We start from the raw sequence: 27,651 nt of genomic DNA on the forward strand, positions 1-27,651 counted from the left end.
CGCACCCTAACTGCCTCCCAGAGCCTGTACCCCCTCCTGCACCCCGACCCTCCTGCCGCAGGTCGGAACCCCCTCCCATACCCTAACTCCCTCCCAGAGCCTGCACTCCCTCCTGCACCCCAACCCTCTGCCCCAGCCCAGAGTCCCCTCCAGCTCCCTGAACCCCTCATTTCTGGCCCCACCCCAGAGCCCGCATACCCAGCTGGAGCCTTCACCCCCTCCCGCATCTCAAGCCCAGTGAAAGTGAGTGAGGGTGGGGGAGAGCAAGCAACAGAGGGAGGGGGGCTGGAATGAGTGGGACCTTGGGGTGAGGCCTCAGGACAGGGGGCGGGGCAAGGGGGTTCGGTTTTGTGCAATTAGAAAGTTGGCAACCCTACCATGAGAGGGCGTCTTGCCATTTCCTATGAGGCCCCTGGCGTTGGCCACACTAAGAGCGGCCCATTTAGGCCACTAGTCTGCTCCGGCACTTCCTGGTCCTGCTTGTTCTCCACAGAGATGAGGTGATCTCTCACCCTGTGTCTTTTCTCACTTTTTTTTTTCCCCCCCAGTGGTGATACTTAAGCAGTCTCCTCCATGCCCCCTTGCTGCCTCCTGGTACCCAGGCTGGTTCTGGAGCCAAGCAAAATGTAACTATTTTGCTAAGGCCGAAGGGAACTGGACCTCCAGCCAATAAATAAATGTGGAGACTCCGGCATGGCAGTGGGGCGCACAGGCCACTGGCTGCACGGAGGTGGGAGGTTACCAGTGTTCCCTCTAATGTTTTCCCACCCATGTGCAGAATGAATTTTATGTGCACCAATATGGAGGTGATGTGTGACACATCACCTCCATATTGGTGCACATAACAAAATTCATGTGGCGGGGGTGGGGCCGAGGGGTTTGGAGTGTGGGCGGGGGCTGAGGGTGGGGGCAGAGGGTTGGGGTGCGGGCTGGGGATGAGAGGTTTGGGGTGCAGGAGGGTGTGCTGCAGCTACAGCGGGAGAGAGGACTCCCCGCAGCTTTCTCTCCCCACAGCAGCACCTGGGCTGTGGGGGAGGGGCGCCTCTCCCCACCGTGGCAGCTTCAGTGCTGGGGCCGTAGGATAGGCGCCCCTCCCCCAGCCGTGGCAGGTCCGTGGCTGAGTTGGGGTCGGGGGAGGGGCGCCTCAGCAGGTCCCGGCCAGGTGGGTTCCCTGAGCACCTGCATGGTGCTAAATAGGCTGCTGCGCGGGCACACAGCTTACAGAGAATTTAGATCAGCCAGCAGCCCCCTTCCCCTCCTCCCCCAGGACACAGATGTACCAGTGAGGCTGCACCCGACCCTGACAGTGCAGGGGCTGGGCCTGTCCCAGAAACACCCTGGGGTCCTGCCCCTCTGCGCCGGGTGTGGGGCTCAGCCCAGCAGGATCCAAGCGTGGAGTGGGAGGGGGGGAGGGATCCAGAAGTTTCTGTGTCGGACAATCTGGGTGCAGGAAGCTCAGGGGAGGGTCTGGGTGTAGGAGGGAGCTGGATGCACAGGGGCTCATTGGAGGGGTTCTGGGTGCAGGGGCAATGGGACTCTGCAGGGGCTCCAGGTGAAGGTGGTTGGAGCCAATCAGGATGGTCCAGGTGCCGGGGGGTAGGGTTCATTGGGGTGGGGATCCAGGCACGGGGCTCGTTGGGGTGCAGGACTGGGTGTCTGGATGTGGGGGGAGCTCAGTGGGGGGGGATCTGGGTGTCAGAGTCTGAGGCTCAGCTGGGGGATCTGAGGATGGAGGGGTCTGGATGCACAGGGCTTGGGCAGAAGCGGGAGCAGCTCCCTGTACAGGGATCCCTCCCCCTGTGGCTGGGGGGCAGGAAGCGGGAGTTGGGGGTGTGTGTGGCACTTCCTGTGGCCAGGGGACATTTCTGGGGGTGGGTCTGACCTGGCCCAGCTCCTCTGAGAAAGAGGCTGTTCCGTGCAAGGTAGAGGAAGGTGCAAGGTAGAGTTGAGTTTTCCCCAGCCGGGACTAGCACCTGGTGCAAGGTAGGATGCACTGGCTGGGGTATCCCCAGCCCTGCCCCCCACTCCTGTGGTGATTTACCTCTCTGCCAGCTGCTCTGGGCACCTGACACGACACACCTGCGCTGCTGGGGAGAGGCGTGTGACCGCTTTTGCAGCTTCCCTGTCATTTTTCTGTAGGAAAGCAAAAATTCTGCAGGGGACATGAATGTGGCAGTGCAGTTGGTGCAGAATTCCTCCAGGAGTATTAGTGCCAGAACAATCAAAGTCTCCACAGCAGTTGGCTGTGCTTAAATCCGTTCCACGTATGCTTATCTCTTTCACACGTGGGTGCGACTGTAACACAGTGATTAACTCAGGCTGTAGCTTCAGGCTCATGCCTGTGGTAGGAGCTTTGCTTCTCCATGAAAGTTGAGTGCGAAACCACATAGGAAGTAAAGACACACGACAGGCCCGACAGGCAGGATGAGAGCCAGACACACCTCGTGGTGACCCCATAGCTAAGCTTCTAATGAACTACATCCTATGATCAACTCCATCTTGTCAGGCTGCTCCATCTGTTTCAGAGAGGCTTCTTTCCCCTGGAAGTTTCCCACGCATGTTCTCTAGCCAGAGGAGATCCCTTGTCTGCACACGCAAAGTTTGAGCTCGACGGCTGTGACTTGCCCACGGTCACACGGGGAGTCTGGGGCAGATCTGGGAACTGAGCCCACATCTGCTGAGTCCCAGCCCAGTGCCATAACCCAAGGCCAGTCTCTCTCTCCGGGTTGAGTTTATCTTTGTAAATCCATCAGTGTCTCCACCCATTGGGTAACTGACTCTACAAGGTTCAAGGCAGGAGTGGATCAACTGCTCGTCCTCACGTGACGGTGCTGCACGGCCCTGCCCCGCCCACATCTCCGTCCCTAGCACCGCCCCCTTTCCAGTGCTTGGGCTGCACTCACAGGATCACAGGGATTGCCAGACCGGGGGTCCCTCTACCCCCTCTCCTGTTTCTGACACTGGCCAGCACCAGAGGAAGGAGCAAGACACCCCACAGTTCTAGGATAACCTGTCCCCAGGGGAAGGTCCCTCCTAACCCCACTCTACCACCTCCTCCCTCCTTGATCCTTCATCTTCTCCCCCTTGGGCCTACAGGGTTTTGTTCATGCAGCCCCCAGTGTCTGGATTGGCCTCTCTCTCCCAGGGATCAAAGGAGCCTCTCAATCCACCTTCAAACCTCACTTCACTGAGCCAGCTCCCATCACCGCCCTTTGCTCTGCTGCTACCAGCTCCTCCCCCAGGCCCAACCTCAGTCTCGGGTTTAATGACCTGCCCTGTCAAGCTACACAACACTGGTTTGACATCTCCCTGTCGTTACCCTTCACCCATCCCCATGCCCATTCCCTGCAGCCCTGCCTGTACCAGCAGTGACCAGTGGGTGAGGCTGGTCTTTGGGACACAGGCAGAGCCCGGGGAGTGGGAGGTGAAAGCAGCGAATGGCAGCCCCTAGCACGGACAGGAAGCGCTGATCTGAGCTAGCCCGCAGCACCAGAGGATGCTGATGGTGTGAACAACCCGCCTGGGTACTACGCAATGTCTTGACCAAAGGCAATTTCCTGTGAGAGCCCCTGGGTCCGGCTCATGCTCGTGTGTTTGCTGAAGTGGCTACAAAAATTTCCAGCGAGCTGTCTGGCTGTCTGCAATTCTTCCTACTGTCGAACTGCCTGCACTAATTCCCAAAACCTCTCTACTGACCTGCCGGATTGTAGCAGCACGAGTTGGTCAAACAACATTCTAGCAAATGAACGCAGGTCACTGATATATAAACACTGAGGGAAAATCCCCACCCCACAACACAACCTTAACTCTGCCCTCTTTGAGCCCTGCCCCAGCGTGCCATTAACACACCTACCAGCACTCTGCCCTCACACGTGCTACAGGACATGCTGAGCACAAAGCCCGAGAGTGCGGTAGGACAGAGAACTTTGGGGGCGTGGTGGATGATCAGCTGAACACGAGCTCCCAGTGTGACACTGAGGCCAAAAGGGCTAATGTGATCCTGGGGTGTATAAATAGGAATCTCAAGTAGGAGCAGGGAGGTTATTTTATCTCTGGATTTGGCCCTGCTGTGACGGCTGCTGGAATCCTGTGTCCAGTTCTGGTGCCCGCAATCCAGGATGATTCAAGGATTGGAAAACGTGGGCGGGCGCATGTGACAAGCACCAGCAGGAACTGATCCAGGCAGCTTCAGAGCCAGAAGTATGAGCCTCTCTACAGTGTGAACAAGAGAGTCAGGGGCTGTACGTGGGTCTGTGACAGACCCACATCCTCTGCAGATCCAGCACAGCTGAGGATATGGAACAGCGATTTATACAGGTCCATACATCCCCTCCCACTGCTGCCCCCAATGCTCTGGGGGGGTTTCAGAGTTTCCCAGAATGCACTGCTTCTGGGGGCTGAGCTGAGAAGAGCAGGATCAGTACCCAGAGGACATCGCAGTGGAAACGGTTTAGGACGCCGCTAGTGCGGACGCAGGGTGAACGTGCATCAGTTTGAAACCCAGTTCAGCACGACTAGCCCTGACCCACTTGTATTCAAAGTCATTCTGTCCAACCAGTGCAGGTCTCCAGCACAGTCCAGGGGAGGGTGGAGAGAGAGATGTAGCTAAGACCACACATGCGCTTGGTACCTGCATTTCCTGTGTGGTTTCCCTTGAAGAACGGTCAGTGCTCGGGAAAGCCCTGAGCTGCACAGACCAAGTCTGATGGCCAGTTAATGGGGGGCCTCCTTTCCCCTCTCTGAGCACCTGCTGGGAAATCAAACCAGGGACGTGCTTGGCCAATGGAGGACGAAGAGGGCTACACGGTATTAAACCTCCGGCCGAAGGAGAGACAATCAGGCCGCCCCCCGGGAGCTGGGCCCCAAGGTAAGTGACTGAGCATTCTCCCAGGGCATCTACTTTCACAACACGGCAATTACAGGGTGCGGCTGGGGCTTCAAAGAGACCCAAGGGAGCTGAAATTTACTAGGAGAGTTGGGCGCCCAACTCCACTGGACAGCTCTGACAGTCCCAGCCTGGGCCTTTGCATGCTGCATTTCAGAAGAGATGAGTGAAAGTGGCTCAGGGGGAGTGGATGACTCCCTGGGAGTAAGAGTGGCAGAATCTGGCCCTTAATACTGTATTTCCAATGTCACAGCTAAGGACTTGACCCAGCAAATACTTACTCCTTGGTGTAGGGTTCACTACGCTGCATAGCACCGTTCAGGGCCTAAACCTCAAACGATAACTAACATTTCTCACAAGCTGATGTTGAATCAGTAGCGCTCCAGCAGTGACTCCATAGAGACATTAAGCAGAAGGCAGTTTTCAGCACAAGCCTGATTCTGAGTGAACTTCACCTCCCCTTGTAACTTTCGTAGAGGTTGGGAAATCTCTGTTTAGCCCGAATTGTAGGTATGCGTGTTGTTGTAGCTGTGTTGGTACCAGGATATGAGATAGACAAGGTGAGTAATGTCTTTTATTGGACCAACTTCCGTGGGTGGAAGAGACAAACTTTCCAGCCACACGGCGCTTTCCTTCAGGTCTGTGTAGCTCAAAAGCTTGTCTCTTCCACCAAATGAAGTTGAGCCAATAAGAACATAAGAACGGCCATACTGGGTCAGACCAAAGGTCCATCTAGCCCAGTATCCTGTCTTCCGACAGTGGTCAACACCAGGTGTCCCAGAGGGAATGGACAGAACAGGGAATCATCAAGTGATCTGATAAAGGATATTATCTCATCCCCCTTGTCTCCCTGAAATATGTGTGTCGTTCTGAGGCTAGGGGAGGATTTTCATTGAAAAGTTTGGGGTAAATTGACAAGCTGTATTTTCAATTCAAAGGCAGACAAAAAGGGGTTTTTTTTCTCCATGCAGAATTCCATATAGTTTGTTCTGTAAAATCCATAATAGTTTTATTCTTTAGTGAGAAAACGGTTCTTGTGGCTAAAACATTCACCTGCTGCTGGGTTCAATTCCCAGCTGTGCCACTGGCTCCCTGGGCAACTTGGGGCCAATCACTGTAGCTCTGTGCCTCAGTTTCCCCTGCTGCAGCATGAGGATGAAAACAAAGGCCCTTGTTTTAAAAAAATATTTCCCGGGAATTTATCAGTGTTTATTCTAAAAAATTTTAAATGGGTTCAAATCGGTAAAAACTGAAAACAAAAGGCAGTGGGTGGCTCAGAGGGGGGCTTGGTCTCTTGGGGGGCCAGGGAAAGGTGTAGCAGTCAGGTAGTCTCCGCTATCGAGATCCTGCTGATCTTGTTCCCCCACGGCTCAGGGGAAGCGAACAGGACCAGTGTGAAGGGCTGGGGTGAGGAGGGGAATAGAAGGCTGCACACTGAGTACTGGCCCTCCTGCCAGACAGAGCTTCCTCCTGATCCGGGCCCTTCAGCACAGCCCCATCTGCTCCCTGGGCCGTGTTGAAGGGGTGAGGTCAGGAGGGGGCTCTTTGCGGAGACGGGAGAGGTTCTGTGCGGCTGGTCTTGGCTGCCAGGACCAGGCTCCCTGCCCATCTCGCTCTCCACGGCAGAGAGACCCGGCTGCTTCCCCTGTCAGACGGAACCTGCGCAGGAGAAGTAGATGGGACTGCGCTGAAAGGCTAGAGTCTGGCGGAGTGCTCAGCACTTAATGTGTGCACTCTTCTGTCCCCGCCCACACACATCCTCCGCGTCCTTCAATTTAAGTTTCAGTTCTACTTCTTCTGCCAAAAATTCTTGGGGCCCAAAAAAGCCAAATTCAGGTGGAAAATCCTGAATCCTGGCTTTTTCAAAACTTGGGAAACTTTCAGAGAAAAATGACTAAATTTACTGAAAATGAAGGGGATCCCTGCATGAGGATCATAATCATTTCTTTGCCTAGTCTATTCAGACCACATGCTCTCGTATTGTGTTTGTGTGGTGTGTAGCGCAATGATGTTCAAATAGCCTACTGATGGGTGAACTATAAGAATCTAAATGGGCTCCTGATAATGGCTGGATCCTACTGTAACATTAGTAACAATTAACTAATAACTTGGGTGTCAATAAAAATTCAAACCAACACGTCCAACTTTTATGAATTATGGTCTCCAATTTTAAGAGGTAGTTCAAAAGGAATACGTTTGGGGCAGGTCTCTGGCCTGGGTTATACAGCAGGTCAGATCACAGTGGTGTCCCTCCTGGCCTTGAAATCTACTAATCCAGAAGTTACTCAAAGTCAGATGATTTGATGCTGGGAGCACTGTGACTTCTGCCAGGGCAATTATAAGCGTTGCTGGAAGGCCCAAGACTAAACAAGCTTCATTTAAAGTAGAGCTGGTTGAAAATGCTACACAATTCTTTTACAAAATTCTTTCAAGTTTTTGTTTGCCGGTTTGAAGCTGAATTATGTTTCTAATTTTTAAAAATTGTCATCAAAATATTGAATTGAAATTTTTTAACTTTTTTTTATTTCCCCCTCTTGTTTTTTCTTTCCTTTTCCCATTTTGCCACTGAAAAGGGGACCCCACCCCTTTTCAATGGCAATATGTGAAGAAAAAGGATGGAGGGAAGGAAGTGGGGGGGGAGGGTGAAGGGAAGGAAAAAATAAACATTTTCCCTTTCATCAAAAAAACATTTTCGAAGCAACACATTTTGCCAACATTTTCATTTAAAATTTGTAAAAAAAAGATGATTTGAACAAAAATTCCTACCATCTCTAGTTCAAAGTGAAAAGTAAACCTCTGATACTGTTCCTATGGAAGACAGCCTTGAAAATTTGGAATTGCCAATTCTATATAAGCCAGAGTGGCTTTCTATACAAGTTGTTCACAGCATACACAAAAAGAACTTAGATAAAAACATAACTATTCTTTCTGGAAGGTTGCAATGTAATATGACTTTATTTCATAGAATTCAGAATGAGAATGCACAAGAACCAAAAACAGAGAGAGACAAAGCAGGCTGCTCCCTAAGACACACCAGCACAGCTCACTCCACCTTTCTCAAGCCTGGCTCTGTGCAGATTGACTGTAATGGCACATTTCCCTACAGCGCCCACTAGCCTGCAAGCAGGACTAGGAAAACCCCTGAGGAGTTAAAGGGATAGCTTGTAATTTTAACACAGTTTTCCACATATCACAACTGGGATGGCTGAAGCACAGATTCGCTGTGTAGCCACATGGGCAAATACTCATCACCATCCCCTTTATGTAACACTGTCAGTGAGTCAGAGTGACTGTTAATTTGTTATCTGGCGGACAGTAGGTGGTATTATTGTTTGCAGTGGTGGATAGCCATGTTGGTCCCAGGATATTGGAGTGACAAGGTGGGTGAGGTGATACCTCTTATTGGACCAACTTTTCTTGGTGGAAGGGACAAGCTCTGAAGAAGAGCTCAGGGTATCTCAAAAGCTTGTCTCTCACCAACAGAAGTTGGTCCATTAAATGATGTTACCTCACCTTCCTGTCTCTCTTTTAGGTATCATTGGTGTGTGCGTCAGCTTCCCTGTACATTATTCTGGTTATCCCCATACAGCTGAAATGGCTGCTCCTGATATTACCTGGATACTGCATGGGCTCCACAGCAGAGTCATAGAATCATAGACTATCAGGGTTGGAAGGGACCTCAGGAGGTCATCTAGTCCAACCCCCTGCTCAAAGCAGGACCAATTCCCAACTAAATCATCCCAGACAGGGCTTTGTCAAGCCGGGCCTTAAAAACCTCCAAGGAAGGAGAATCCACCACCTCCCTAGGTAACCCATTCCAGTGCTTCACCACCCTCCTAGTGAAATAGTGTTTCCTAATATCTAACCTGGACCTCCCCCACTGCAACTTGAGACCATTGCTCCTTGTTCTGTCATCTGCCACCACTGAGAACAGCCGAGCTCCATCCTCTTTGGAACCCCCCTTCAGGTAGTTGAAAGCAGCTATCAAATCCCCCCTCATTCTTCTCTTCTGAAGACTAAACAATCCCAGTTCCCTCAGCCTCTCCTCATAAGTCATGTGCTCGAGACCCCTAATCATTTTTGTTGCCCTCCGCTGGACTCTTTCCAATTTTTCCACATCCTTCTTGTAGTGTGGGGCCCAAAACTGGACACAGTACTCCAGATGAGGCCTCAACAATGTCAAATAAAGGGGAACGATCACGTTCCTCAATCTGCTGGCAATGCCCCTACTTATACAGCCCAAAATGCCGTTAGCCTTTTTGGCAACAAGAGCACACTGTTGACTCGTATCCAGCTTCTCGTCCACTGTGACCCCTAGGTCCTTTTCTGCAGAACTGCTACCTAGCCATTCGGTCCCTAGTCTGTAGCAGTGCATGGGATTCTTCCGTCCTAAGTGCAGGACTCTGCACTTGTCCTGGTTGAACTTCATCAGATTTCTTTTGGCCCAATCCTCTAATTTGTCTAGGTCCCTCTGTATCCGATCCCTACCCTCCAGTGTATCTACCACTCCTCCCAGTTTAGTGTCATCTGCAAACTTGCTGAGAGTGCAGTCCACACCATCCTCCAGATCATTAATGAAGATATTGAACAAAACTGCCCCAGGACCGACCCTTGGGGCACTCCGCTTGAAACCGGCTGCCAACTAGACATGGAGCCATTGATCACTACCCATTGAGCCCGACGATCTAGCCAGCTTTCTATCCACCTTACAGTCCACTCATCCAGCCCATACTTCTTTAACTTGGCGGCAAGAATACTGTGGGAGACCGTATCAAAAGCTTTGCTAAAGTCTCATGTCTCACTGTTATCCCTTCCCCTGGATGTTGAGTGTGCTTCAAATATTGACAGTTGCAGATTCCCGTCAGTGTCCCCACTGGATTCGAATTGCTCTAGGGGTCGGATGGGCTGGGAATATTGTCCTGCTGGCAGCTGTGATAGCGCTGGGGCTGCGGGGTGAGTAGTTCCAGGACACGTATCCCTTTGCACAGGTATGTAACAGTGCGCCATGAATTCTTCTTCCTCCACAACGCCATCAAGATTCCACTTCTGCTTCCAGTGTGTCTGTGACTAAAACTCCAGGCACATCCTCATCGTCAGGTGTATCCAGCTCTGATGTCCATGAGAGTCCTGGGACCTGCCTAGACCATGTCGCTGTTAAACGTGTCGGGGAAAGGGGACTGCACCTTACAATGTGTGATGAAAAAGAGTCTCGTTTGTTCTCTGTCTCACTCCAGCTCTCTAACCCTACCCTAGATTCAACAGATACAGTATTTAGTGGGTTTAACACTAGGGTTTGTAACACCTGACCAGGTTTTCCCAGGATCATCCCTTTAAATCTGTCCAGGTGCTCAGTACACACTGCCAGCTGTCTAGTTATACGGGCTCAGGATCATCCCAGATGCCCCAGGTTTTTGTTCCTCACAGGTGACAACCCCATTAAACACTCAGTTTTCTCCAACCCCTCTTGTCATTGACGCTGGTGCTGTTTTGAAGTTTTCCAGTTACAAGTCCCTTGTGAAGAACGGACCAGAGCAGCAGTGAATACCCTGCATCGCGATGGGGCCAGTCACAGACCCACCAATGGAACTAAGTGCGACACTGGCCTGGAGGATTTCCTGTCTCACTTGAAACAATTTCTGTGTGAACCTCCCTACAGCAGCTCACCAGGTAACCTCAGTTCATTCGGTACCAGTGCAGCTTCCTGCATTGCAGTGACATCTAGTGGTGAATTTGGAATTCAGGGTGCACAGAACAGGTAACTTCAATATGTGCAGTAAATATCCTATTGCTTATGAATCGTGCATCCCAAGAGTTAAGAGATCCCCTAACCCCTTTCCTGTATCCCATTTTATACACACCAGTGCCCTGCAGGGGAAAGAGATCGCCCTATGGCTTAGCTATCTGGCATAAAACATCTGGCAACAATATGCAGCCATCTCTGGGGAGAAACCTTCTGGCTCTTTCGCAGCACACAGCAACACTGTACACAATAGCTAAGGAACAGAAATGTCCAACTGAAATTTCAGGGGGGAATTAAGGGAAGGGAAAGATGTAGCTACCCAAACCGGTAAAGCAACATCACTGTTCAAAAGAGGCAATGACATTTAATAACCTCGTTTTGATTTCACCATCTGCAAGACTGGAAGAGCTGATGAGATCAAAACACAGAGGTGCTAATTTTCAGTGCCCCAAGCCATACTGCTGCGTTTGGAATGGCAGCAGCTGAGAGCCCAGAAACAAGTTATTTTTCTAACAAGAGTTGAACTCCATGAACTAGATTTTCTTTATTTCCAAAGAACAGCCTTCCCGTAACTCATCCGAAAGATGTGAGATGAGAGGGTCTGTAGAGAGCCCTCAGTGAGAAATGTGGCTTTGCTGTGCCAGGAAAGAATTGTTTAAGAAATAAGTGTAAGTTACTGATTGGAAATATCATCACGAGCAGGCAAAAAATGTGATCTTCATTAATGTTTAGCATTTAGATCCCCTTCCATTGGAGCATCACAAAGTGCTTTACAGTCTCAGTAGATTCAGCTTCCCAACCCCTAGAGGTCATTATCCCATTTTCACTGCAGGGGAAACTGAGGCACGCACCGATGAAGTGACTTGCCCAAGGTTAAGCAATGGATCAGTGTCAAAGCTGGGATTAGAACCAACCTTGCCCAGTTCCCAAGACCTCTGCTTGGACAGAGGTCCAAACTAGGCCAGTGCTGCCTTTTCTCCTGATTTTATGGGTGCAGCTATCCAGGGACATGCATGAATAAATGTATATGTATCTCCACACAACCCTCAATTGTCAGGGTGTTTCCTGCACACCAGCAGATCATCACTCTCCAGCATGCTTCCCCACCACCTACCTTTAAGATACACCAGAAGAAGGCCAACGGGAATGGCAACCTTTTTGCTGGACAGCGCTAGTTTCTGATTCTGCATGATCTTTGGGTGGACGGGGGAGATTGCATTCACCGACAGTCCATAACTTGGATTTACATACATCCTCAATCTAATGATTTCCACGTTCAGATAAAAGCACCAGATCCCCACACCGTTCCACCCATGAACTGCCATTATCCAGTACCAGGGAGCTGGCGGACACCTTTACCAATGCACCTCCACCCTGGGCTGCAGTGCGTCCTGCCATGTGAATACTGGGCCTGACCTTAAACAAAACTAGAGAGAAATGGCCTCGATGGAATTGGATTGGTCCTGCTTTGAGCAGGGGGTTGGACTAGATGACCTCTTGAGGTCTCTTCCAACCCTGGTATTCTATTCTATGATTCATTGAATGTTGAAAATGAAGATTCTATCCAGACATCTCTGTCTTCATTCCCCACTCCAGAGGGCTCCAGGTGCAGACTCTGCCCCACGGAATGGCTCATGCATGAGGGAAAATGTTACTGGGCATCTAAAGAGAGTCGAATTTGGCACAAGAGCCATGATGATTGCTCAGCAAAGAGTTCTCGCCTCCTGGTGATCCAAGATCAAAAGGAGATGGTAAAGTAAAAGGAAATTTACATCAACTTCAGCTGGGGTAATGGGTCACTAGTTATAATATCATTGCCCCTATTTCTAACAGCGCTGCTGCTCCTCTGCCAAGCGGAAGCAGCATGCCAGGGCCTTGTTGGGTGATTTCCAGTGCAGGAGAAGTCAACGACATGGAGTCTGGGACTACTTGCTATATTCACCCATAAACACCAGTCCTGGAACAGAGATGGTCAAACAGCATGCCGGGCAATCCTTTCTCCCAGGCATCTAAGCCCAACACCGATGGCCAGTTCCCAGTGAGCGCCTCTGCCTCCAGAATTGACCTGTCTTTCGAAGGAAGTAGCTTTGGCTCAGGTTCAAGGGGAAGAAGTGCTGACTGTTTCTCCTGATAGCCACTGAAGATCAAGAGCATGTGTCCAAAGGGAGTATGCAGGGAATTCTAGCAGCTTATGGCATGTTCACCCATTCCCTTCTACTTTACAGGATTTCATATCCAGTGTTACACAGGACACAAATCCAGTTTGGCTGGGACTCACCATGACATCCCCAGAGTGGAAGTGGACCTGGCTGGACAACTCCCTTCTAGATCAAACACTGTGAGAGTTTGCAGGGGATTACTATTTTCTATTAGCTTAGGGGGAAATAGTTCAATTTTCTGATTTGACAGGGACAAAAAGTGATACACTACCTCCTCTGTCACTAAGAGGAATTGAAGGTCATGACACAGGTCAGTAGGAAGGTAATTTTCTCTAAGGTATTACTATGTATTTTGCCCTATTTGAGTTGGTGCAAATCTGCCGGAGCTCCACTGGAGTCAATGGGGCCAGACCCCCAGTTGATATGAATCAGTTGTACCTGTAATTAATTCCACCAGATCCCCAGCTGGTGTGAATTGCCCATAGCTCCACTGACTGAGGGACTGGTGACCCACTGTGCTAGGCATTGTACACACACCTATAACAAAGAGGGTCCCTCCCCCACAGAGCTCTCACCATATAGGTATATGACTTAGTTGCGGGTTTCACCTATTACTTGGCTAACTATGGATCTAAGATCTTTCTTCTGCAGCTATCACGGGGGTAGTCAGAGAGTGAGGCGGATAAGTCTTGCACTCACTGTAGGAAAGGGGAACAACACTTGCTACGATTGACTAACTTCACCTTGTTACCTGCCATCCAGCCAGTTACGAAACAGAACCTGGCCAGAGCATTCTTTGGTTGCAAGTTGGACAGGCCAGATTCTCTGGGCATGCATATCCAGTACCCTCACAAAACGTCACATCTCTGTGTCTGTAAAAAGCGACAGAGTCCTGTGGCACCTTATAGACTAACAGATGTATTGGAGCACAAGCTTTCGTCAGACGCATCTCTGTGTCTGCAACTCAGCTGTTAGCTCACATAACTGGTGACCTAGATTCTCTGGATCTGATCTTGCCATTGGACTCGGAGTTACTCAGTCTGCTTGTGGACCAGCCCATATGCCCACGCTTCATGGCGGTGCTGATTGTGGTAACCAGTCTCTGCAAAGCTCCCTTATACATCCATGTATTTACTACGCTTTTGCCTGTAACACATCTCCAAGTGGGCAAGAACCGCCCACGCCTTTCCCCGCCCCGTGATGGCAAACAAACCCTAGACTCCTCTCAGCTGCATAATCCAAAACGCCTCTGCATCATTCGATGACCTGCTTCCACAAGGTACACAAATGTTCTCCTATTTCCGGATTTTAAGAGAACACACCCATTAATGTGACTAGATCATGCATTCAGAACATGAAGGGGCCTGCATTTGAGTTTACCTTCTGCTCCCAGCACACAGCGTCTCTGTGTCAAAGTGCCATCTGATCAAAGCTTGAAATGTTCAGGATTTCCGCCCCCCCCACCGCCTCCCTTGCTCAACCTCTGCTCAGGCACAGTGGAAAGGGTGGGGTAGCACTCAGGGAGGCAGTTGCTGATCCCAATGTAACTTAAAGCTGAAGGGGGGGGGGAAGGGAGATGGAAAAAATAGAATGTGTCTTTAAACTTCAATTCCAGCTGGCTCAGCCACCAAATCTGAGCTTGATGCTGGAATCTCTGGGTGCTGTTGTGTGGCCTTGATGATCATAATGGGTCTTTCTGGACACCGAAATGCAGAGTAGATGATCCTAACGGTCTATTAATCTAAGCTAGGACTACAAACACTAAAATACCTTAATTGTCTGGTTCTTGCATGGTGTCACTACAGGGCAGTGTTAAGGTTGTTTCATTTACCAACTCTGTATTTCCATGCCTGAACAGGTCTTTTAAATATAACCTTAATTGTGGATTTCCTGGGTTTATAACACTGATTTTGGGGATAATTGAAAATCCCTCTAATATATTTCACTCTAAATTACTGATGTGTGTACTCAACCTTCACTCCAGCTTAACCTGGTCATTTATGTCTGGGAATTATTACACATTTGTTGCTATTATTACTCCTGGGGAATTCTGTGCCAAAAAATAAAAAAATTCTGTACACAATATTTTAAAATTCTGCACATTTTGTCAAAATAACACAATATAAGCATGGCCATTTCAATTATTTTGATAATTTATTTCAAAATACCTGTCAGCAAGTATGTCTGTAACAATACAGACAACAAAAAAGATTCAGGAAATGTTTTTTGACAAATTAATTCCTTACTAAGCATATTTATACAGAACTTTGAGTAATAATTAATTTAAACTACAATACATAAATGTATTTCCCACACCCCTCAGAAGTAGTGCAAAGGCTTGGGGGAGTCAGGGGGTAACAGAGGCGCTGAGGGAGAGGGAAGGAGCCTGGAGTGAACCTGGAGGGTTGTGGGGTGGAGAAGTATGAAACAATTTTTTGGGAGGGGAGGGGAGGGGGGGGATTGTTAGAGAGTTGGGGAGCCTGCCCCATGCAGACCCTGGGTGACCCCTAGCCTCTCCCATTCAGTCAGGCACATCTGCCCCTGTCTGTGTCCCTGCCCGCCCATTCACCCGGCCCCATGTGGCCCTGCACCCCTACTCCCATTCAGCCCCAGCTCAATGTTGTCACCCCACTAGCTCCTGTGCCCCTGCCCCAGTCTGTTCCCCCACTAGCCCTTCTGAACCCCAGTCTGTGTGACTTCCCAGCAGCCCCAGGCTGTCCACCCCTCTCCCCTCCATACCCTGTGCCTCCTCACCTGGCCCCACATGAAAGGCACCAGGAGGAAGGCAGCCTCTGCCCCTCCCTCTCCACAGCTGGGTACTCCAGCCCTGAGCTGCTGCCCTCTCTTCTGGTGCCACAGCAGCCCCTGCTGGATGAAAGGTGTGATTGCAGCACCTTCCTGTCAGAATATATTACTCTGTGGGGGGAAAAGTCTGCGGGCGACATGAATTCTGTGCATACACAGTGGTGCAGAATCCCTCCTGGAGTAAATTATCCTCAGATGGTGAGTGGGTTTTTTTTTTATTTTTTTTTTTTGAACTAACAGCTAGGACAAGAGAGGGCAGATGAAGTTAGAAACTTGGCTTAGCCACCATCACTTTAGGCCTGACTCTGGGCTGAAGGTCCTTTCTGGTTGCAGAAATACGAGGTCTTTAAAAAGACATCTGCATCCTCTGGGCATTTGTATTAAGAGAGCTGATTGCTGTCGCTTTAACACATGACTTACACCCACAACCAGGTCAGCCGGAGTAACTGTTTTGGTAATGTAGACAAGTGTTTTCTGCTGAGACATGCCTGCTCATCACATATCCCCTAGGACACCATAGGAAAAATAGAGGGGAAGGAAGAAAGCGACAGGTATCACAATGTGCGTTCTTGAAGTGAAAGAGCTGTTATAGATTTGTTTAATACATTCAAATGCACAAATTATGAGTTTCTCCTTTGGTCTGCAGGTTCCCAGTAGTTGGCCCTGGTGAAAGGAACAGCTGTGGAGTGATAAAAGGGAAGCAGATTCATTCTGAAACCTGCAATGCTGTTGTTAAATGGATTTGTGAGAAGGAAGCTCTCCTGGTGTAATCAAAGGCATTAATGCCCCCCGTATGTGGAAATGAAGCAGAAAGCAGGCTTAGCTGTAATCTGTCACTGGTTCAATAGTTTAAGGGATTGGGTTTTTTTTCTTTTCAAAGCTGGAATAAAAAAGTTCAAAAGAAAAATGTTGCACTCAATGGAAGTTAGGAGCCTCAATAACTTTGAGGACGGGGGCCTTAATTGCTAGCTCCACTTCTATTTCTCCGGCCCAACAGGAGCTGGGGTTGACTCCCTGAAAAGTCTCTCACCACATACAGGTGGGTGTGCACAGTTGTGAAAAGTTTCATTTTGAACGTTTGCATAATGAAGATGGAGACTGCCAGAGCATTTAACACTTACTGTTGCATTTCGTTGAGTCCCGTGTTGGAAATAATTTCCCCAATAAGTTTAAGGTTACCCTGATTCACTTTCCATGCACACTCGCCTTTATTAGTCCCAAAGACCATTGGTGTGGGTTACCTCAGTACAAATCTAAGCGTATACTTACGCCATAGTCTAGGCCCTAGCACCATTGCTGTTTAAGCACTGGCCAAAATGCTTACAGTAGGTTCAGGCCCAGGAGGTATCTTCCCATCATGGCCTGACACCATAGGTGCTAGAACTAAGGGTGCTGCCGCAGCCCCGGCTTGAATTGGTTTTCATTATATACAGAGTTTACTGCTTGGTTCAAAGGCTCCCATACAAATTGTTCCAGCTCCCCTGCTTGACTCCATAGGGGGTAAGGAAGAGCTCTGCTGAAGTACCCCTAGAAAACCTTGTTTGTTTAATACCCTATAACAAACAAGTGATGTCATTGCTGGTTATTGGACCTTAGCTGATGCACTTTAGGGCTGTACTCTGCTTTCTTCTAGGTTTTCCCCCTTACCTTGCTATATTTTTTCTTAAGGATTGGGCTAAGCATTTCTAGCCAATTATTTACTGCACCCTGTGCGCCATTAACTAGTGGTTCTTTATTTCCCAAATCTTAAATAAGATAATGCTGGTAGTCCAAAGGGCCACTCCAAGTTTAACACAAACAATCCTTTCATCTGGGTTCATTCTTTTTAGTCACATGCTTTGGGTCTATTGCTAGTGCTAATATCCAAACTCAATTAATAACCATACTTCACTCAGACCCAACTTGGGCCTATATTCCTACATCAGAGTCTTCAAAAATATGCATTTGTAGTTACACAGAATATTGGGTTGTGGCTATAACTCAAGGGATGTTAGCAACCAAAAAACCCTTCCTTCCTAGAGCGTTTGAGCTCTAGCCTGCCCAGGATCTAAAAAAAGAAGAAACCATGGAGTAGTGCTGAATAGAAAGAATGAATCCGCAACTAGAGCAGGACTGGATCAGTGATTAAACCCTGCTCCTCAAATAAGGCAGATGAGGATGAACCAAAATGGCTGTGTGCTGTACTGCTGGGGCTGTGCCATCTGAGAAAGTCTCCTCATACCGTTCTTCCAGGGCCCAGTGTTAAACCCCAGGTAAATCACAAGGCTAAATAAACCTTTAAAAGTTTGTGGCCAAGTTTGGCTATGGCCAAGTTCCTCAAAACGACAGAACTTTTGACAAGGAAAAACACATACTAGATAATGAAAAAGTAAGGCAGATTGGATGCCAGCATAGTATACAATGGTTAGTAACAAGAGCCCAAAGGCCTGAGTGAGAAGTGAGGCCCTGGTGTGGTAGCACTGCATCAACCAGGGGTGTAGCCACGGGTGGGCCTGAGTGGGCCATGGCCCACCCACTTATCATCCAGGCCCCCCCCCAAATGCTCCAAGCTGGGCAGGCGGAGTGGGGCAAGTCCCCATGCCCTGGGGAGAGTGCCAGCTGTGCAGGCAGAGTGGGGCAAGCCCCCAATCCTGCCTAGAGAGAGTGCCAGGTGGGAGGATAGGGCCAGCCCCCCCACCCAGACACCATTTTCCCAGCAGGAGTGTGTGTGGGGACTGCAGGGGATGGGGACCCCCACCCCCACTTGTCCCTGGACCAGGCCCCACAAAACCATAAGCCCCATGGGGGGGAGGCAGCCCACATCATTGCCCACCCACCTGAAAGCTGGGCCCACCCCATTTTTCCTAGTCTAGCTATGCCACTGGCATAAACAGAAAGGAAATGATCCCTGTCCAGAAGGGCTTACAATCTAAAGACACAGCCAGACGAAGGGTGAGCAAATGAATCTGATGAAGAACAGGTAGTGCTTTATTAGAGGGACAGTAGCATTTGTTTAGTTGGGTCAGAGGTAGAGAAAAGGAAGAAGCGTAAAAGAATAATCATAGCTAGTGGTCTATAAAATCCAGCCTACTGATCAGAGCTAGGAACGTGTTATAGAAGATGAGCTCTGGACAACCAGAGACGCTGGCTGGGAAGGCTAGCAGAGGTCAATGACACTAGGTTACTAGATCATCTGGGTAGGGTGCAGCTAAAGTCATGAAGGGCCTTCCTGAAGCCTGAATGGGTTAGAAGGGGGCTTGCTGAACACCGAATGTCTTTATCCCTAAAATTACTAACATTTAGTCCAGGGACTTGAGACGTGGTAGGGGCCAAATCTTAATGGTGTCTCAATGACAATTCAGGGCTGACTCCACACTATGTTAATCACACGAGGTTCTCTGTCTTGAATAGGGGACACCATGATTAAAAACAAACAAAAGTCATCAGAAATAACATGGTTTTATTAAACAAAAACCAAAGAAAGACACATCCAATTGGTACTTCAGTGACAATCTCTGCTCTAAGTTTGTAGATGAGCAAAAGAAGTTAACTGAAGGCTAGACTTGTTTGGTTTATCATAAACAAACAGTAAAATTTAAATTTATAATCTATGTAAACTTTGTAAATGTGCAAAGGTAAATGAGCTTAAAGTCTTAGGAAGCTAAAGAAAGCACTTACATTCAGTTACTTAAAAGAAGCCACTCAAAGAGCTGCCTTGAGACAAGTTTAATATTTTTTGCCTAATATTCAAATTAAATCTGCTATTTCTCTCCCTTTAGCACGGTTAGTGTAGGTCTCCTCTCCAGGAGCACAATCTCAGCCATTTTAGTGTTGAATAGCAGTGCAATAGCCCATTAAAATAATCCCAAGGGGAAAAAAAAAATACAAAATCTAGTTCTTCGGCAGTGCTTTGGCAAACTCACCTGTCATGCAAGAATCTTAGTGAGGGGAGGTGTCTAAAGTAGTGCTGTAGTGGAAGGCTGTAGGGTGGCTTCTTTGTTTTGTCTTCCTGATGCTGTTTGCTTACGTGAAAGAGACGAGGTGAACTGGCTGAGATGAGTTGAGACAGCAGCAGAGAATGTTTGCTTAATGGGGAGAGATTTACATTACAAGTTTTCGACTTAAGACGCGATTTTCAGGAACCAATGGTGTCGTAAGTTCGAGGACTGCCTGTACATATCTGTATCGCAACCTGAAGAACCACAGTTACAGTAAGTAACCATTTCTTCTTCAAGTAGATGCAGATGTGTATTTCAAGAAGGTGACTAGTCAGCAGTAATTTCATCCAGAGGCAAGACCTCTATGAGGGAGGAGCCTCCCACTGGTGGCCACAAGGTGGCCACTGGTATGGATAAGGCATCAGTGGCAAGTAGGTGCCGGACCAGGGACCCCCATCCTGGCCTCGAGGCGTGTGCCAACTCAGGTAGCTGTAGTGGTCCACCGGTGGCCCCCAGACTCCCTCAGGTGAAGTGGAGTGGGGGGGATGAGGAGCCTGACTCTGAAGCAGAGGAGTCCTGGGACCTCAGAAACATGGGAAGAGCGACTCCAGAGGGAGCCAACAGGTGATCTGACCCATCCGTAGCCCAGAACGAAAGAGCAGTCGGTACGACTGGTACCGAAAAGGTCGGTGCCATAGGCAAAAATCAGTCCTGATGCAAATGATGGTACCAGAGCGCCCACATGCTTCACCACTGAGGACGGTGACAAGCTCCATGGGACCATCTGCAGCACCTACTGCATTGGTGCTGAGGAAGGGCCCCATGTAACACACAGAGTAGCACCCTGGAACCCCCATATTCACCACTGTCATATAATTATGCTATGTTTGGTACAAAGTTTGCCTTGTGAGGTATCATTCTAAAAGTCTTGATCTGTTGAACTTTAATATCCTGTTTTATTGTATGTGAGGTTATGAACTATTGCTGTATGTGTTACTGAAATGTGCTGTGAGCTTGGGAACACCCACAACCAGCCTTTCAGGTACAACAATGGAGTAGTCAGATAGCAATTAATGGCTCATCAACACCCATCAAGGAAAGAATCCACTATCCCAGAGACTGTATGCAATAGAGACTATTTGACCAATGGGACTGCCTGATCCCCATGTCACAGGAAAAGATCTTTCCAGCGAGGTGGAAGAAAACATAAAAGAGGGAAGTGACATCATCACTTGGCCTCTCTCCCCTCCCCCCGCCCAATTCAACTTGACAACAGCATCACAGTGTGAGAGGGACCCCAGGTTGGTGGGACAGAGGGCTCAGTGCTCCCACAGTCCAGGTTGCACCCCGGGGACCCTGTCACACCAAGTACTGAAGAACTTTGTACTGTTTCTGATACCATGTCCATGCCAAGCCCCGGAGGGAGAGTATCATGGTGCAGAGCTAAGACTTTGGCAGCACACTCTGACTGAGAGGCCCTTGTGGGGCGGCAGCCTCGCGAACTCTTGGACCAGAAAGGCAGAGTAGGTCCGCCACAGCCTGGTCTACTGTTTGTACTGGCATCGTTCCCGTCGGTACTGGATTCAATGCATGCCTGGAGGCCGGAACCAGAGTTGACAGTTCGGGGCATCTGCCCTCCCTACCCTGTACCAAGGGAGGGTCAGAAGCACCTGCATCATCCCGCGCGTCAGAGCCAGCACCGTGCAGGTCCACACTCTTATTAGGGGAGGCAGAAGAATTGTTCTGGACTTGGAACACTCCCGACTGGTCTTATGAGACCTCTTCTTTGGTGCCCATGCTGGAGAACGGCTCCTGTGTCTCTTCGGAGAGGCCCCTGCCCTGGAACAGGAGGCAGTAGCGCTCTCCGAGCCAGAGGGCGAGCTGCTGCCCAAGGAAGGCCTCAGCACTGGGTCAGGCCTCGTGGCCTACTCAAGCAGGGGCTGCTTAAGGAGAAGGTCCCATGCCACCCAAGTCCGCTTCTTGAATGATCTGCAGATCGAACACCATGCCTTAAGGTGGGCTTCACCAAAGCAGAGCAAGCACCGTGTGTGGTGGTCGCGGTTGGGAATCGCCACTCCGCATGAAGAGCAATGCTTGAACCCCGGTAAAGACATCACCAGGGAGCACTACCACCGACACTAATACTACACTAAAACTTTTAGCAACTATATACAACAGAGTAGGCTAAGATACAAATTCACAAGGCTGTAAAGCAACAAGTGCACAAGACTAACTCCAGCCGATGGGCCGTAAGAAGGAACTGACGGGGGGTTGGGACAGCGCTGCCTCATATAGCCTGAGGAGGGTTTACAGCCTCAAGCACCACCTCTCTATGGATGCTGCTAGGCAAGAGTCTCTGGCTCCGGGGCACATGCAGATCTACTTGGAATACACGTCTGCATCTACTCAAAGAACCACACGTCATGTGTCTTCTGCAAATCCAGAAACATCAAGGATAACCTGGTCCCACACCTGGAGAGCAAGAGCATGAAAACTCTCAGACAAAAGGCACTTCCAGCGAGACTAGAGGGGTTGATTTAAGAGGAATGATTAAATGAGAACTGGCCTAAAATCATCACTGGTGTAGTATCAGTATTGTACCTGAGGCCTGAATCAGGACCAAGGCCCCATTGTGCTGGGCACTGCACCTGCAGCAAGACAAGGAACGGCAAGTAGCTAACCATCTAATTGTATAACAAAAGTGCAACGAGTGCGTTTAATAAATAGGAGGAAGAATTGAGAGGAGGAGAAGGGTAAGAGTGGGAGGGAAGTTAAACTAATTGGTTATATTAATGCAGTCACTGGGTTCTTGGATTTGATCTGAGGTAACGGATGGTCTACTTAATACTGTATTTATAAAAGATTGTCAGACACAGAGTTGGACGGGTGCTCATGTGTTGCAGCACAGTAAAAATCCAAATAAGTGAAAAGAAAAAAATAAGATCAGGGGTTACACAAACTCATGAATGCACAGTTTGATCGGTCAAAAAAATGTATATGAAGATGTATCTAATCCGCTGCTTACTTCCATTTAAACAAATTATTGCTATTTTGAACTCCAGTTTCCTTTCCCTTTAGCTCGGCCTTCACATTACAAATCAGTGATGAGGTAAACCCAGCGTCTCCAGAAAACAGCCACCTATAAGCATGCGCCTAAGGGGAAGAGGCTTGACCTAGAGCAGGACTTGGGGAAAACACCAGAGATTGTGTACACGTGGGGTATAAGCAGGAGAACTGAGTAAAGAGGGTGAGTTAATTTCAGGAAAGTTTCCCTAGAAAGCGACAGCTCTGTTCCACTTTCAATCAAGCTATAAAGAACATGAAAACCCCACTGTTGAGGTATTTACAATCAGAACCAGGACAGACCCCGGGGGAACAGACTGTAGGGAATAAATACTCATCCTGTTTTGTCTGCAGGTGCTGGGATTTCAAGCTTCTCAAAAACTTTCATATCCCAGGCTGTGCAATTCCCTTTCCCATCGTATACGCGTCATGTTTGCTGCAAATCCAGTTTGTGAGTGAGGAGCACCTTGAAGAGCCAACAAATCCATCACTCAGATAAGCACAGTGTCCGCCTCCTCTAATTTCAAACCTGCAACACAGAAGCCAGGAGCTACAGTCAGGCAGGGGCTGGGCATTGCCTGCAGTGTCCTAGAAGAAGAGAGGTGCTCCATGTTAATGCAACATCTCAATTAGCCATCAAGCCCCCACTGTACAGGGAGCAAAGAGGCCCATTGCAATTCCTCCCTGGCGGAAAGGGAGCAAATGGGGAAGAGGGAATTAAACAGAGCCACTTTGGGGTTAACAGGGCAGAGGGGCAGCCCCAGCTTTTATTCCAGGTAGATGTTTTTATCCCAATTCCTGGTCATTTCTGCCCCCAGCTGGGACCTGTGATTGGCTCTTGCAGGCCCAATTTCCAGCCAGAGTGCCCCAAAGGAAGGATTCCAGGAACCGTTCCCACGTGGCATTGAACACAGAGCCCACACGCACGCTCACTAGGACTTCCCCAGCAGGGATGCTTCTTAGACCAGCAGCTCTCAACCTTTCCAGACTCTATACCCCTTTCAGGAGTCTGATTTGTCTGGCATACCCCAAGTTTCACCTCACTGCAAAACTACTTGGCTTACAAAATCAGACATAAAAATACAAAAAAAGTGTCACAGCCACTGTTACTGAAAAATTGCTACTTTCTAATTTTTATCATACAATTATAAAATCAATTAGAATATAAATATTGTACCTGCATGTCAGTGTATAGTCTATAGAGCAGTATAAACAAGTCACTGTCTGTAGGAAATTTTAGTGACTGACTTTGCTAGTGCTTTTCACGTAGCCTGTTATAAAACTAGGCAAATATCTAGATGAGCTGATGTACCGCAAGGGAACGTGTACCCCTGGTTGAGAACCACTGTCTTAGAGCACTGAGAATCCGTTTCAACCCAAGGCATGCCAGGACAGATGGCTTTGTTACCGAGCTAAGGCCTGCTGTCCTATTCGGCTCCTTTTATCACAGCCACCACCATGCCCAACAGATGTCAAAGCCACCACCCCAGGAGTAAGAGTCCCATGCTCCACCCGGCACCTTCACACACTATCCCAAGAGTCGGATGAGTCCAGAGACAGACTCCGACAGAGCTCAGGGACCGCTCACAGAGCCTCCAGCTTCACAACTGGTTCCATGGAGGGCTGGTTAGGATGCTTGTTATCCCTAAAACTGTCTTCAGGGTGTTAGTATTACTGGGGCGGTTTCAGAACCCAAAGCAGTGGTAACTGAACTGTTTCACGCCACACGGTGTCAGGAACAAGCCAATAGGAACACAGCAATTTTGTCTGATGAAAGATTAATACAAGTAAGCGTGCTCTTAACTGCTATTTATTAGCGATTAAGCACACACACACCTAGAGTTTAGGACACCCCAGATATAGCTACCCACAGTCTGAGATGGTTTTAAGTAATCACCAGCCGGACTTCCAGGGGCCCTCCTTCCATCCCGCTGACAGGGGTTAAGATGTCAGATCCTTTCCCGGAGAATAAATACCTCAGAGCAGTCCAAGGAAGCTTCTTTTAATGCATCAGCACAATAACCTCCACTGGGTTGGGTCACCAATTTTCCCAATTTCAACAAACTACTTATTATTCTAAAACATTTTTAGCCTTGACAATATATTAGGGGCACCTAAAACCATGGTCGCTATTTACTTACTCTTTTCCATAAGTTTTTATTTTATTCTTCCATTTTAATTAACAAACGGCAAATATGCAGCTGTCTGAGCTTGTCTCAAAAGGCCTAAGATTATTCCTCGCTATGTGATGTTTGGTTATCAGCTGGCAGTGGCTGCACATACAAAATGGCTGACTGCAATGCTGCCAAGTTCTGGGATACACGCAGGAATGTCAAATTCCGGGGCAACGTCAGTATATAGAGGGACTCACTGGTTGTTGAATTCGGTGCCATTGGCCCATTTCCAGGGCTGGTCCTGGTCCTGCTTCCTCCAGAGGCCGAGCCAATGGTCAAGTTTGCCTTTATAGCGCAGCAGGAACGTCTTTATTAGAAATACAAAAACAAAGGGACAGCATGAATGAGACTCTGAGATCATGGTACTGAACCTCACCCACCCCAGAGGGCTCTGCACAACAGGGAATCTAAAGGCTTGTGGTACAGTTTTTTCAAAGGGGAATGCCCACTCACATTCCAGGAGGCTCAGGTGTTCAAAGGATGAGCATTCACCCTCTCCATTCACACTATACCCCTGCTCTTGTCTCCTGATCACTTCCTCTCCCCCCCCCCCCAACAATTTCCTGTAGAGGAGGGAAAGCTGCATGGCTCAACATGAATATAAGCTCTAGTCCCTCTCTGCAAGGCCACTCCGTACTTTGTATCCTCTCTCCCCCTCATCACTGGAGTGGGGCTAGGAGGACAGAGCCAGGCCGGGAGCAGAGCCGTGACCCTTTGCAGAGCCCAGTGGGGGTATACGCGGGCATAAAGCAGGCATCCTGCTCAGCTAGAAAGTCCTCCCACCCCGAGCATGGCAGCATAGCAGTGCCAAGTTCACAATCCCTGCCTGACACGCAACCAGCTCCACCGGCCAGGCTTTGGCTGACCCAGCCCAACCCAACGGAAGTGCTTCTCCTGCCTGGAGCTATGAAGAAAGGACAATCACATACTGAGCGCAGCTGGACTTTCATTCCCTTTGGCCTCCCAGCAGGAAAGGGACCAGAGCTCCTTCTGGAACTACAGAGGCTGGGCCCTACCCCAGTGCAGCCATTTCTGTCCTGCCAAGCCCAGTCTAGGTCATTATCAAGCATCCGTGCTGGTCTCTCTCTCACCATTTCCTGCTCGCTGTCAATCACAGCCAGGGAGGCACCAAGCGCAGAGCAGTTGCTCTGGCTGTTGTTCCAGTTCTCTTTGGCCTTGGAGAAATAGTAGCATTTCCCTCTGTACCCTACCCAGCCGTCCGGGCACCAGGGGCCAGAAGGGGGATTCGGAGAGGGGACCACAGCAGAGCCAGGATGGACCAAATATTGGCTTGCTATTCCTGAAAATGAGAAAGTAACGTAGTAAGAGCTTGTCCCTTCCTGCACCCAGGGGGAACAAGCCCCTCATATCCAGAGGCTCCTTAACCCTCTGCCAGATGCTCAGAGGGAGGTCAGAGGACACTAGAACTTGAGCCCCAGGGGTGAATTCAGTGAGGCTATAACCGACCCATGACACAGTGGCCTGCACAGAGAGCTAGGCCCAAACTCAGACTTAAAGCAGGAGGATGCCAAAACCCAGTTAAAGATGGGAGTTCAGAATAATCAGCTGGGATGGCTACCCTGGGGTGGGGCAGGCTGGTTCTCTTGAGGAAAGGAGACACCCCCTTCTGCCCATAAAACCCCACAAAAAAAATTCCCTCTCCCACGCAGAGTTCTGATCCCAAAAGGGGAAGTGCCAGAAACTCCAGGAAGTCCACGTGGGACTTCACTATTGCTGATGATTTTTACATGGCAGGCGCCCAGATACTGCAGTGATGGGCAGCAAGATAAATATGCTTTGAAACTTGACTCTTCGTTTAGGTTCTCAGCCACAGCCCTTTGCTAAAAAAGGGCTTTTGCACCGAATAATAAAGCACACTGTAGTTGGCACTGCAGGGGCTGCCTCTCCTGAGAGCAAGCTCAGCTTGGGACTGACTGAGGACCTCACAGCATCATCTCCCTCTCCCAGTGAAAGGGTGAAGCCGGTAGAAAGGCAAGGCCAGCAGTCTCATAATATCCTTCAGAGGGGTGGCACAACTGCCACACAGCTGGGCGTGGAGTCTGAATTCAGTCCAGTAAGTCCAATCTAGCTCCAGAGAGAGCCAGTATTTCAAAACAGGGAGTTGAAAGTTTTCTGTTTAAAGCTGAGGTGGAGAGAATGAGAGACTGGTGGCTAAAGGGAGGAAACAGGACACAGAAACCTGGCCACGGAGGGCTGGGACTCACCCAAGAAAGCTCCTACCAGAGCTCCTACCAGAGGAATCATGATGAAGGCATAGACTGGGGTTGGGACTTTGTTTGCTAGGCATTTGCAGAATGTGGAGTTGGCTCGATCACCTGAAAAAGAAAAGCTATTAATGGCGCTGGGTACTGCTCGGAGGGGGGAAAAGGGTCAGCATTAGTTACAATCAAGCCTGGTCTACACTGAGGAAATTTACAAGATCAGATGGGGCCACCATGGTCATCTAGCTGGACCTCCTGCATAGGTTCTATCTAGCTTTGCTGCTGGGCTCCATCAGATTTGCTTTCAGAAAGGGTAAATGGTGGTGGTGAAAATAGCTCTGGCTGAGCTGTCTCTACACTACAGATCCCCACCGGCCCTTCCATCACCAGTTCAACTAAAACACCAACATTTGAACCCGTGGGAGTTTCTCTTTGTGTTTTCCCAGCACACTAATGGCTACAAAGTCGGTGCCGTGGCAGGAGGAAGGATTTAACAATGCGCTCCCTGCTCTGTAGTGGGATACGTAGGGCTATTTTATTACACCTCTACCTCGATATAACGCGACCCGATATAACACAAATTCAGATATAACACGGTAAAGCAGCGCTCGGGGGGGGGGGGGGGGGGCGCACGGTGGGGGATCAAAGCAAGTTCGATATAACATGGTTTCACCTATAACATGGTA

At 49.2% G+C, this 27,651-nt stretch overlaps 1 protein-coding gene across 1 annotated transcript in view; it reads right to left on the reverse strand.

The window, feature by feature from the left end:
• LOC112106637 (early activation antigen CD69-like) overlaps positions 1–27,651 on the reverse strand; it is a 70,623-nt gene that overhangs the window by 38,217 nt on the left and 4,755 nt on the right. The window contains exons 2-3 of the mRNA XM_029914036.1: positions 25,835–26,083; positions 24,941–25,050 (exon numbers count right to left, since the gene is read on the reverse strand). Of these exons, the coding sequence (XP_029769896.1) occupies positions 24,941–25,050; positions 25,835–26,083 (359 nt within the window). The remainder of the gene's footprint in view (positions 1–24,940; positions 25,051–25,834; positions 26,084–27,651) is intronic.

The sequence above is a fragment of the Terrapene carolina genome, unplaced genomic scaffold (assembly GCF_002925995.2).
Source record: "Terrapene carolina triunguis isolate 2854851 unplaced genomic scaffold, T_m_triunguis-2.0 Scaffold28243, whole genome shotgun sequence".
Taxonomy (NCBI): Eukaryota; Metazoa; Chordata; order Testudines; family Emydidae; genus Terrapene; species Terrapene triunguis.